Raw genomic sequence first — 13,225 nt, 5'->3', positions numbered from 1 at the left:
TTTGATTAATATACTGCTAGTTTAGTTTTCTATATTTTCAAATAGAACTGGGGAATTTGTGTCGTAGATATTCTTGACAATTAAAGAGATGGTGGCTGAATTTTTGGGAATGGTTGATAACACTTGATATTTTTAGTTTCCAATTTGGAAGAGCTCTGTCTTTTGGGATGTCAAATATTATATTCATCAATTAATGAATGTGTGAATTTATTATAGAAATGATATTCTCACAATGATTTCATTTGTAGTGATGGATTTAAAGAGATAATGCCCTATGACCACTTCCAACCTCTTCCTCAGCGAGTGATATGTTTCCTTTTCCTTTTTGCAGTTTAAGTAGTTTGCAAGGAACTGTAGCATCTGTAGCAATAGCCTAAAATGTATGAGGGTTAGATATTAGACACTTTATAAAGCTAAGGGAAAACAGACTTCAACTCAATAATAGGAAAAATCTTTCTAAGAATTAGATGGAATAGGCTGCCTCAAAAGATGATGTTTCCCATCGCTGGAGCTGTCAAGCGTATCTTGGACAACTGAGTATTATAGCAGGAGCTCAAGTGTTGCAATTAATCAGAAATTTTAATCCCCTTTTATCCCGAAAAGAGTAATATGGTCCTTCCTGACTCTGAGGTTCTGTGATTCTCTAATAATATTGTCCATTAGTATTTTACAGTTTAGAGGCAGTTTGAAGATGCAGCCACACTGTATATTTTAATTGATTTAATTTTCACAATGGTCTGATGAAGGGTAAATAGGGAAGGTATATTATTCCCAGTTGACAAAAACCCCAGATGTGAGGAGCTAAGTACCCTGTGACTAAAATTTGTGTGTGGCAGTTAAGAATAAAGTCTTGGCCGGGCGTGGTGGCACATGCCTGTAATCCCAGCACTTTGGGAGGCTAAGGCGGGTGGATCACTTGAGGTCAGGAGTTCAAGACCAGCCTGGCCAACATGGCGAAACCCCATCTCTACTAAAATGTACAAAAATTAGCCGAGCGTGGTGGCAGGTGCCTGTAATCCCAGCTACTTGGGAGGCTGAAGCAGGAGAATAGCTTGAACCCAGGAGGCAGAGGTTGCAGTGAGCCAAGATCTTGCCACTGCACTCCAGCCTGGGTGACAGAAAGAGACTCCATCTTAAAAAAAAAAATTAATTAAAATTAAAAAAAAGGCCAGGCATGGTGGCTCATGCCTGTAATCCCAGCTAGTAGGGAGGCTGAGGCAGAATTGCTTGAACCCGGGAGGCAGAGGTTGCAGTGAGCCAAGATTGCACCATTGCACTCCAGCATGGGTTACAGAGCGAGACTCTGTCTCAAAAAAAAAAAAAAAAGTGTAAAGTCTTATGACTCCCAGTCCCAGGCTCATTCAGCTGAACCACACCTGATACCTTAAGGCCATACTTTTTGCCACCATCTTTGCAAACTTCAAACAAACAACAAACAAATAATATAATTTTGTTTGCTTTTGAGCTGGGAACATAATCCTTGGACTGCATGTTCCGTGTCCTGTGGAGGAGGGATTCGGAGACGGAGCTTTGTGTGTGTGGAGGAATCCATGCATGGAGAGATATTGCAGGCGGAAGAATGGAAGTGCATGTACGCACCCAAACCCAAGGTTATGCAAACTTGTAATCTGTTTGATTGCCCCAAGTGGATTGCTATGGAGGGGTCTCAGGTAAGATTTGAGAATGCCACTTTTAATTAATTCTCATATTTTAAGGGGTATTTTCTATATGCCCACCATGGTACTAGACAGCACGGAGACAAAAAAAAGTGGTAAAAGAGCATGGTTCCTACTCCAAAGAGCTTAGGAAGACAGTTGGAGGACAAGGTAAGAAAGACCAGAAGCATCAAGGTACGCAAGAATAATTAATATTAAGGACATTAATAATAAAATTTCCATGTAATTATCAGCATAATTAATATTAAGTACCGTAAAGAACAAATCTGTAAAGAACAAATGTTGAAGCAGAGTCAATCAGGAAGTATTTGTTGCCCTTGTGTTGCCTAATCCATCTTTGAATAATTTAAACAAGCAAGAATTAAAATTTAAATTGTTTAAATTCTTTGAAGAATGTAAACAAACAAGAACCTGAGAAACATCACTGGGTTAGGGTTAGTGTTAGGGAGATGGCCAAACAGAGATGGCTAAGCAAAGGCAGTAATGACAAGAAGTGACTCAAAGTTGAAGATTTGAAGAGATGACCCATGTTACTAAGAACTGAGAGATGAAGTTGGAAATGCTGACATGACATGAAAGTGTGTGTCCTTGATCCAGTAGCTACTAAGAACCTTCACAATTTTTGTGGAGACATAATATATTTTAACTAATTGAGGCAAGATAGCCTAACATTGGGAAAGACCAGAGGTGGGCAGCCTATTTAGAAATCATCGGTGGGGTCAAGTTGTATGAAAAAAGAAAAGAGAAGAAGGAAAACACCCCAGAGGTATAACAAGGTTCATGTCAAATTAGCGTAGTTTTCACTTTCTAAAGAGATGACTGAGTAAGCCTCCAGAACAAATAAAATGCAGCTGGATTAGTCAAAGATGAAAAATGCAGACATTGATATTTAATAATTTAATCTTAATCCTTTAATTTTCTAGAGTGAGGTGTAGTTGACTCAAGTTTCTCCAGCTTTCTTAAGTGATTTCCACATTTCAGTTCAACATATACATGCATTAATATATCTATTCATGTATTTATTCAATGCGTCAGCTACCGTGCTAAGAAGTAAATACAACTTGCTCCTACCACCCAAAAGCTTAGAATCTAGTTGCACAGACATGCATGCAAACAACGTTGTGATACAGTATTGTATTGTGCATGAGTAGCGTCATGTGCCTAGTACTTCAGAGACACAAGGTGGAATGATTCACTCCACCTGAATGTGTCAGGAAAGCTTCAGAAAGGAGGTAGCACTTGAACTTGAAGGACAAGTGAGTGTCAGGTGAAGACCATATCAATCTTTTTCTGATATCCCCAGACTAAACATCATCACCCTGTAGAACTTTATTCAAACTTGCTACAGAAGAAGTTATCAATTAATTTTTGGTCACATACTCCCTAAAAAGAAGATTAGAGAATTATGCATTTCTTCACATATATTTAGGTTGACATTTGAAATTTCCTATCACAAGTTTAAATAATTACAAAGAATATCATTTCAACATGTTGTGAATGTTGACATTTTAAAATAAGAGTGTTGCAGCATTCAAAAAAATCTGTCTAGTGGAATTTAAATGCCATGATAATTTCTGTCTTTGCCATCTTTCATTTAAAAAATACAGGGGTGACCTCTTCTTTAACAATTTAGATGTTGTGCATATTTCTCCCTTTGAACTCACATTTACAATCAACTCTCCCCACAGAATTTTATTCTAATATAACGTATTTTTATGCTTTAAAGTCTTTTTTTATTACACTGTTCTACTTCTCTCCAAGAAAATATATATGATCAATGAAATTACTTTATTTTACTTTCCTGTGGCCATAAGGCCCTAAGTATTTAAAATATTCATCTGAATTGAGTAAATTTTAATACACAGTCAAAATAACGTATATATATATATATTTCAAAGTTTGGTAAATAAGAATAACACATAAAAATTGCATTTTCATTTGAATACACACTTAGTTCATCATGTACATGCATTAATATATCTTGATAGAAGATAAGTGGAGCTTAAAAACTAGTCCATATATTCATCATCAGAATGAGCCATGTGTTCAGCAATGATTTTATTGTTAATTTTTACTATTGGTTTCTTATTTTGTTTTGTTTGGCTTTGCATGTGTACACTGGGAAAGCTTGTTCACATAAATCAATAGACCGGGATGGAAGGATTTTATTTTAGCAAGGTCGTTTTGTTCTTTGAACTCTTGAGTTATGTGCCAAAATTCATGTAATGGTCTAGCATCAAAAATTATTTTTAAGGATCTTTCTGCTGGCAATTTAAGTCCTCTTTCTATTTTGTTGAAAGCAAAAAATATCATCTCAGCTGCAAAAGGATTTGTTACCGAGACATTAGGGACTTTCACTTTTTCAGCCCCCAATCAACATTATTTCTACAACTGCAGAGCTTGTTTTCAGCTCTCTGAAGTCCTAGCCATATGTTTTATGTTGGCTTTAGAGCTTTTATATCACCCTCCATCCCCATAAATACCACGACTTCATCATTATGCATATTATCAGAGTAGAGGATGTTAACTAGCTCTTCTCATTCACCATACTTCACCCTTAATACTTTTCACTTTTTTCAAATATCAAATATATTCTCAGTGATGAGGATTTTCCATCATCGAGGACATATGCAGCTCCGCAGAGGAGTTCTGGAACCGTTGTAAACACTGACAGTGCCATTGGGGAAGTGTCCAGCTTCCCAGAAGGGTGGTTTAAAAGGAGAGGATACTCCTTTGGATTAACCAGTTGTAGTATAGTTATATCTTGTACTGTTTTCTTTCTCTTTGGGTGAATTTTTTTTCTTTCGTGGCTAAAACAGCCACTCAAGATTATATATATCTCAAATTGATAAACTTGGGGGTAGGTGAGTCAATTTTCCAAAAACGGTAATCTCAAGCTTCACTGAACTCATTAAAGTATTTGTTCAGTGGTTTCAAGAGTGGCATCATGAACTAGAGAGATTTCCCAATATTCTGCCTGATGTGCATACACTGAGAAAAGTCTCCATATCCTCGAAACATATCTTTGAAACTTGTCCCTAGCAATACACAGGTACAAAGTGCTTAGAGGGTCAGAAAATACTTTTCAAGCTTCTTAAAGCAGTGGCTTGGCCATGGCTTTGGCAATAGATGGCTCTGGGAGGGAATTCCACTCTGCCTGTTAGGAACTGTGTGACCTTGAGCAAGATCCTTAGATGGTGGGCCTTTTGCTTATCTGTTCAATAAGCCTGAAGCTACTGACCTGGAAGTGGGTCAGGAGGATTCATGAGATAACAAATGAAGGAGGTGCCTGTCCCATAGCAGGTAACCAAAGGCAACCAAGAACTCTCAGCCCCTCCCTGGGGTGGATCCAGAATGGGTGGGGTCTGAAGTTTGTACAGATTGGAGGGGACTCCTCAAAAACAAGAATATAAAACACAAATATTGAGTATTGAAGGGAATGTTTATTTAGAATCAGAAAGGAAATTATAAGAAATTACGAATTTTAGAAAGATGACAACAACCACATTGTGAACTCTGGACTTAATATTAATATTTAATAATGATATATTAAATGATGTATTAGTTATGTTAATGATGTATTAATACGGGTTCATCAGTTGTAACAATGGCACCACACTAAGGCAAGATGTTAATAATAGGGAAAATCATAGGGGGAAAAGGGGGTGAAGGGGAATATTGGGGCTTTCTGTACTGTCTGCTCGATGTTTCTGTAAACCCAATATGGTCCTCAAAAAATATAGTCTATCAATTTTTTTAAATGCATACATATATATACTCCCCAACATGCAGATTATATTAGCCCATTCTCACACTGCTATAAAGATACTACCAGAGACTGGTTAATTTATAAATGAAAGAGGTTTAATTGACTCACAGTTCCACATGAACTCACAGTTTCCTCAGGAAACTTACAATGATGGTGGAGGGTGAAATAGAAGCAAGTACCTTCTTCACAAGGCAGTAGGAGAGGGAGAGAGAGCATGAAGGGGGAAGAGCCCTTTATAAAACCATCAGATCTTAGGAGAACTCACTCACTATCATGAGACCAGGATGGGGAAAACTGCCCCCATGATCCAATCACCCTCTACCAGGCCCCTCCCATGACAAGTGGGGATTATGGGAATTACAATTCAAGATGAGATTTGGGTGGGGACACAGAGCCAAACCATAACACAGATAAATTTGAAAAGCTATTCTAGATTTTTATATGACATGAAAATATTCCACTCATAGGCAAGAGTAACTTTCAAATCATAAACAAATAATCCAAGAAAAAAATGCTGACAACACAAACTTCACAAAAATTCAGGAAAAAATAGCATAATGTTTTTATTAACTTTAACTGTGGCAGTTATAGATGTATCGGGATACATCGATAGTATTTTTTTCTGTAGTGTTTGGCTGAATACTCTTTGATGGCCTCGTTATATGAGAGCAGTTTTGCAAGACTGACTTTTATAGATGGAATAGAAAAATAATCCTCTGGCATAATTCATCAGAATTGTATTATATTTTTATTGACAGTTCAGAAAGGTTTCATTCATCTTCAAAAATTATTTTGGGTAGGGTCATGTAAACTTTTAATCAAACTTGAGAAAACTTCTAACAAGTTTCTTTGATATTTGAGCAGTAAGATTTCAAGGCATTTGTAATTTTCTTGAATTACGATCTCACCTTAAATACTTTTTGAATTGAGAAGTGGAACAAAGTTGTACAAAAGAGGGGCCCTGAAATACAAGCATCACAGAAAATTAGCCTCTGTACCCTTCCTTACATAATATTTGTCTAAAAGTCTTTTGTGTTTAATATTTATGTAGTTCATGGCTCTCCTTTGCATATGATACAATAATGCCTTTGTGGTTGTCTTAAAAGAAATGCATTGGCTTCTCTTTTCTTCTTTGAAGTGCATGGTGACTTGTGGCTGAGGGTTACGGTACCGGGTTGTTGTGTGTATTAACCACCGTGGAGAGCATGTTGGGGGCTGCGATCCACAACTGAAGTTACACGTCAAAGAAGAATGTGTCATTTCCATCCCGTGTTATAAACCAAAAGGTAAGTCTGTGGTGCATTGTAAATTCAAATCAAATGGTATTTCCAGCTCCCATTCCAATATTGTAGCATTTCCCTTTCAACTTACTACTTTCTTATAAAAATTGTTTTATTGACAGATTGCAATAGACCTTCCCATCTAGATAAGGAAGTTAGATATATGTGAATTATTCATCTGGAGGGAAAACTGAGCTCCTGTTGATTCAGTACAGATGGAGTAGCTCCTATTTAGTTTTATACTAACATTTCTTGGTGGACATATTAAATGCAGTCCCTCCCTTGAAGAAAAAGAAGAATGGCAGGGGGGAGATTGAAAAAGGAGGGGAAGGAAAAGTAGAAGGAGGAAAAGACAGAAGAGCAAGAAAAGGAGGAAGAAGTAGAGGAGGAGGAGGAAATTATTCTTTTCCCAAGATTCTCATTCTTCTTTATAGCTACCTTTCCACTGGAGTGTAAGATTTTGAGGGAGGAATGATGTCATCTTTATCATGTGTACTAATGCATGGAATGAATGAAAACTTCCAGTTCCCAGTGGGGATCTATGGATGCATTTATAATCTCTCCAGTAGTTCACATTTGTTCCACATGAAAGAGCAGAAATGGGTAGCATCCATGGATAGGAGGATTTGGCACCATCTCTGTGATATATGATCTTCTCTGTACATAATTATTTCCATGTTATTTAATGTTAACCATCCTCATGAAAAGTATCTTCCATCTTGAAATGGGAGAAAAGATTATTCCCAACTATTAGTAAGAAGGACTCCTCCTTAGTACTTGAGAGAGGATGGTAAAACTCTCTTGTTATTTCTGGGTTCATTATTCATACAAATAGCCTCTTAGTCATTCAACAAATATTTTTGAGTATGTCTATCTTGCAGAAAAATCACTAGTTGCCATGACAGGTACAAACATTGACTACGTAACTCCATCAGTGAAGTCTTTTTTCCTTCCTTCTGCATTTATGATACTTTCATAGCCACTTTCATAGTGTCCATAGTTTCCTTGAAGCACCCTAAATTTATTTTTATTTCTCACTTCATAGATAGATTATTCCCTTCTTCACATCAAGGAGGCTTCAAAGGACAGAAAGGGGCAACAGTTTGTTCCTCCATGCCAGATGTAATTGGTAATCATCTCCCTCAACAACTACAACAATAGTAAAAGTTTGAGTAAACTATAACACAGATTCTTTCATCCCCCCCAACTTTCTTAACTTTCATGTTATTTGCCTTTCTCTATTAATTTTTGCATTCCATGGGCAAAAATAAAATGTGACCAAAGATAGCAAGCTGGTATGGTTGAAGTAAGAGCTTCAAAGTATGAACAACAGAAATTGGTATTGATTTATAAAAGGCATTTTTATGTTAACTTTGACAGCAGATTCAACTGTATCGTGTGATCATTTTGGTTGCATTTTAATAATGTACTAATTTTTAAAAAATACAGCAGAAATGTTTAATTCATTCCAGCAGCCACCTAATGTATTGTACTAAGGAACTCAACTTGCATTTGAAAAATATGACCTCTTTATAAATGAAATTTTCAGCCAATATGATCATCTATCCAACTCCTTAATGATTAATAGTAATTTAGCTCATTCTTTATGTTCTCTTTTTCTTAGAAAAAAAGTCCAGTGGAAGCGAAATTGCCTTGGCTGAAACAAGCACAAGAACTAGAAGAGACCAGAATAGCAACAGAAGAACCAACGTTCTTCCGGGACCTTTTGTGGGAGTAATCAGGGCATAGCCAGTTAACATGATATATGTAATTTTTGTACTCATTGGAGTACAGTGATACATTTAATATCCAAATGACCTGTATTTACAGACTCTAGAGAGCTTGAGCTGGCTAGAATTTTTCTTTATTTCACAATTCAGCAGTCCTCCTTTGGCAGTTTCTCTGAGCAGCACAGAAAAGACAGTGTTACTTAACTCAAAGCAGATCCAGTGGTCTGCTACCCTTAAGAGATTGGGGATAATTTCTAGGTTTTAACACATGTGATTTGACCATGAACCATCATATATCATACAAATAAACCAATCATTCCATGGGTAAGTCATGGTCAGTCTCTATAAAATCAGTTAAGTTGAAATGCATTAGTCGCCTGAGTGATCATAGGGAAATGGAAAGAACAAGGTACTAAGAGTATTGGAGCTTAGAACCACCCCTGCTAACTACATGACCTTAGACAAGTCTAATTTTTCTGTGTCTTATTCTCCTTACCTATAAAAGGAGCAGGTTGGGCTTGATCTCTCCAGGGTTCATTCCAACTTAAAAATCCAATAACTACCATCTGCATGTGATTTGATGGATCTGGATTGTAACAGTGCCAGTGGAAATTAAGAATCAAGAGGAAATCAAAGAAGCATTCTGGAGGTAGTTATATAGGGACAAAAAGAGAGCAAGAAATCAAAGGTGCTCTGAGATTTCTAGTCCAGGAATCTGTAAGAACAACAGCACCAATGATAGACTCAAGTAATTGAACAGAACGGCTGGTTCTATGTCAAACATGTTAAGTCTTTCGTGCTGACAGGCTATCGATGAAGAGAGCAATTCCCAGAGCATCAGGGGAAAAGGGGTCTCAGCAGTAATCTGGCCACTTTCCCTCTCTGAGCAGGCATTTCTTCTTCAACACCTTCAGCAATGAGCAGAGTTCACTGCATTAAGAGACACCTCATTCTTGTGTTGAGCAACACAAGTTATTTGCAAGATCTTTTTCTTCTGATGAGACAGAATAGACCTCCCAATTTGTGTTCTCTGAAGCAGAAAAAAATACATCTATGCCCCATCCCATGTGACAAATTTTCACAAATATGAAGAAAGCTGCCATGGATCCCGAGAGCTTTGTCTTTCCCAAGTTCATCATTCTTAGCCTTTTCAGCAGTCTTCATGCACTGTTGCTTTTAGATCCCTTCACAACCTCCTGTGCTTTTCAGAACCCACTCTTATTTGTCAATCTCCCTTTTAACTGTGGTCCAGCCCAGTGGTGAGCCCCAGGGCAGTGTGGGTTACTTCTCTTTGAGAAGGCACATGTGGCAAAGTGATGTGGGCCAACATAGCTGACACATCACACTCATGACAGGCACAGACTTCTCCACGTGGAGCACTGTCAGTGCTGGCTGTGACCACAGAAGAAACTGTGGACCATGTGAGGGTGAATGGCTTCACAGTATTTGAGTAAAAAGAGAAGAGTGTTGGGCTCCTGAAAGAAGCTTGGAGATTTAGAGGAAGAGGGGGAATCAAAAGAGGAAGATGGTGAGGAAGTAAAGTAGTGAAGAGAGGGAGGAGTATGATCCAGGGAAGCTTATTATTCCAGAGACCAAAGGAGGAAGGAGTTTAAGGAGGCAAGCAGCAGATAGGATTCAAATCTCACAGAAAGACAAGGAAAGAGAAAAGTCTGCTTTGATTAACAAGAAAGACTTTTTCAGTGAATTTTAGAGTAGTAGCATTCAAAGGGTAGAGAATAAAACATTGTGGATATTTCAGAAATAAATTTCCAAAAAAGAAGGAAATGGAGCAATGGGTATTTGAGTACTAAAGAAGGAGCAAAGATTGGTAGTCAAGCTGATGGAAAAGTGTATATATATGTGTTTGTTGTTTTTCATTTTGAAGTTAGGGCAGTCTTAAACAAATTAAAAAGATAGGGTTTTGCACAAGTCAGTCAGTATCTGTAGACCTTCCAACTGTACAAGGAAAGCATGAGGCTAAATGCTGCTGGAACCTTCTCACATCTCTGATCACCTACAATCCTGTAAGGGAAGGAGTCTATAGAAAGAAAAGAGTTTGAGACACTTGAGAGAGAGTGTGTGTAGTTGTCACAGAAGGCAGGTCACAGAGTCCTCTGACTAGAATGATGGGTCCTACCAAGATCTTTTGTTTTCAAAACACAGTTAGATGACAGTTGATAGTCCTATATGTCCTCTTTCCGTTAATAGGATTGCAGTCCATCCAGTTCCCCAGACTAGAAGCGTGGAGTCTTTCTTGGCTCCTTCTCATTCTTCTCTGATGTGTAATTAGCCACTGAGTTGTGCCCACTATATTTACTAAAATCTTTCTTGGTTCCAGCTCCTCCTCTCCATCCAAACTGCCATCCTTGTACAGGTCCTGAAATCAATTCCTAGGACACCTACAACAGCTTTCTAATTTGCTCCTGAATTGCTTCCCTCAAATCCACCCCTACACAACACAGCCACCAGAGCAGTCTATCTAGGTAGGGCACAAGTCTAATTCTTTTTGTTTTTTTTTGAAACAGAGTCTCACTCTGTTGCCCAGGCTGGAGTGCAGTGGTGCGATCTCTGCTCACTGCAACCTCCGCCTTCTGGGTTCAAGCGATTCTCCTGCCTCAGCCTCCTGAATAGCTGGATTACAGGCATGTGCCACCACGTCAGGCTAATTTTTTGTATTTTTAGTAGAGACGGGGTTTCACCATGTTAGCCAGGATGGTCTCGATCTCCTGAGCTCGTGATCCACCCACTTCGGCCCCACAAAGTGCCGGGATTACAGGTGTGAGCCACCGCACCTGGCCAAGTCTAATTCTTTCTTTGCAATGTTCAGAATATCCAAATGTCTCCCCATCACTCAAAGATTTGTGTGGGTTCATACGTCCAATGGGACTTGGCAGTGTATTACTTTTCCTGGTCCCCAGCCTCATGTCTGGCCACCTCCTTTTTTTTTTTTTGCCTTGAGTGGGATGCTCCAGGCACACTGACTTTCAGGCTGTTTCTTGCCCACAGCAAGCTGCCTCTTGCTTCCTCTTTAATCACACTCCCCTCTTAATTGGGAGTGGCCCCACCTGTTAAGTCTTTTTCTGTAACTTTATTTTTAATCATAGAAAATTGCAAACTATTTAAAAGAGGAGAAAACAGTGTAATGAACCCCCATGTCATGTCCATAATCCAGTATCAACAATTATCAACCCAGGGCCATTCTTGTTTCATTGAAACCATCACCACTGCCACTACCCCCTGAGCATTTTTGAAGCAAACACAGACAGCACATCATTTCATTCATAATTATGTATCTCTAAAAGAAGTCTTTAAAAAAATAATCAAAATACCATTTTTGAAATGCTATCCTGAATACTTCTGTGCTATTCTAATACTTCTATCCTGAAGTGTTTGATCATCATCTGTTGTCTTTGTAATAAAACCCTCTAACTTAATGACAGGAACCACAGTTTTCTCCACATAGTAATTTTTCCCTTTTATTACAGTGGTTTCTGTGTAACAACCCGTCATGTCCCTCTTCCAGCCCCTCCCCTTTTTGCCCTGCTTCTAGAATGTACAGAACTGAGTGTAGTGTTTAGTTGCAGTAATGAACTGAGCAGAGGTCTGAAGTGTGTTTCTCTAGTCCTCTGTAGCACTCATTTATCACTATACCTGTGGCATCCTGGCATTTGCGTGGGTGCACCCCAGGTGTTTGCTGCCCCTTCTGGTTTTCAGTGATGTTTCTGTTCTGGTCGGTGCTGTGGGGCGTGGCCTCGTGTATGTCTTAGGCTGTCGAGGTGTCCCAGCATATGGTTTTGCATTTGCCTCTCCGGGGTCCTGAGGGTTCTGTAGGTTTCACAGACTCTAGGTGAGTTTTGGTGGTCATTTCCTGACCTGTGATATCTATACCTAGATGAGTGGTGTGCTTTTGATTTCACTTCTACTCCCAGGGCAAGGCCGGGTCTCTGATTTCTCGTGGGGCCTCTTGCTACCCAGAGCCTGGGACGGGCAGTGTGTTGCCCCCTGGCTGTGGTTGGCTGGCAGGCAGGTGATCCTGAGTGGCTCCCAGCCTTCTGCAGGAAGCTCGGGTTCAGTGGGTCGTTGTGTGCCTTCCCGTGTGGGAGGTTGTGCTGAAGCCTGGCGGCTTGGCTCTGCTTTCACAGCCTGGAACCTCTTGATTCCTGCTGTGTGTGCCCATGTGAATTTCAGTTTTGCACTTGAGGAGTGTCCTTGTGTACTCTCAGCTCCACAATCTAATTTTTAGCAGCTTTTTTTTTTTTTTTTAAGACAGGGTGTCACTTTGTCACCCTAGCTGGAATGCAGTGGTGCAGTCTTGGCCTGCCAGGTTCAAGTGATTCTCCTGTCTCAGCCTCCCAAGTAGCTGGGACTACAGGTGTGTACCATCACACTTGGCTGATTTTTTCATAGAGATGGGGTTTCATCATGTTGGCCAGGCTGGTCTTGAACTCCTGATCTCAAGTAATCTTTCCACCTTGGCCTCCCAAAGTGCTGGGATTACAGGCATGAGCCACCGCCTGTGGCAGCTTTTGTGGTTACATTGTAGCCATTATTTGTGTTTGGTGCAGATGGTTGGGGTGGGGTGGAGGTTGCTGTTGCTAGTTGTTTAGCTCTTCTGCTGATCTTGAGCTTTTCCATATATGTGTTCATAGTGGGGTTACAAAAATTCCTCTAGAAAATACTTCAACTATTGTGGGTAAGAGTTTTTTTAGTCCAGTTTTTAAAAATACATAAGCTGAGAAGTTATTTTGTCTATTTAAATAATACTTCAAA

The 13,225-nt window shown here is 39.2% G+C and overlaps 1 protein-coding gene across 9 annotated transcripts in view; it reads left to right on the top strand.

The window, feature by feature from the left end:
- The window catches only part of LOC129028687 (E3 ubiquitin-protein ligase HERC2-like), a 53,642-nt gene that overhangs the window by 22,015 nt on the left and 18,402 nt on the right, over positions 1 to 13,225 (top strand). For 5 of the 9 annotated variants that reach the window (XM_063653284.1, XM_054474341.2, XM_063653281.1 and 2 more), the window contains 3 exons: positions 1,466 to 1,670; positions 6,584 to 6,731; positions 8,350 to 8,492. In XM_063653284.1, the coding sequence (XP_063509354.1) occupies positions 8,484 to 8,492 (9 nt within the window). In that variant the 5' untranslated portion in view covers positions 1,466 to 1,670; positions 6,584 to 6,731; positions 8,350 to 8,483. Of the gene's footprint in view, positions 1 to 1,465; positions 1,671 to 6,583; positions 6,732 to 8,349; positions 9,105 to 12,721; positions 12,828 to 13,225 lie in introns of all 9 variants that reach the window. The other 4 variants (XR_010124082.1, XR_010124083.1, XR_010124081.1 and 1 more) reach the window with 4 other exon arrangements.

The sequence above is a fragment of the Pongo pygmaeus genome, chromosome 16, assembly GCF_028885625.2.
Source record: "Pongo pygmaeus isolate AG05252 chromosome 16, NHGRI_mPonPyg2-v2.0_pri, whole genome shotgun sequence".
NCBI lineage: Eukaryota > Metazoa > Chordata > Mammalia > Primates > Hominidae > Pongo > Pongo pygmaeus.
Note: the sequence above shows the minus strand (reverse complement) of the source record. Positions and strands in the feature narration are given on the sequence as shown.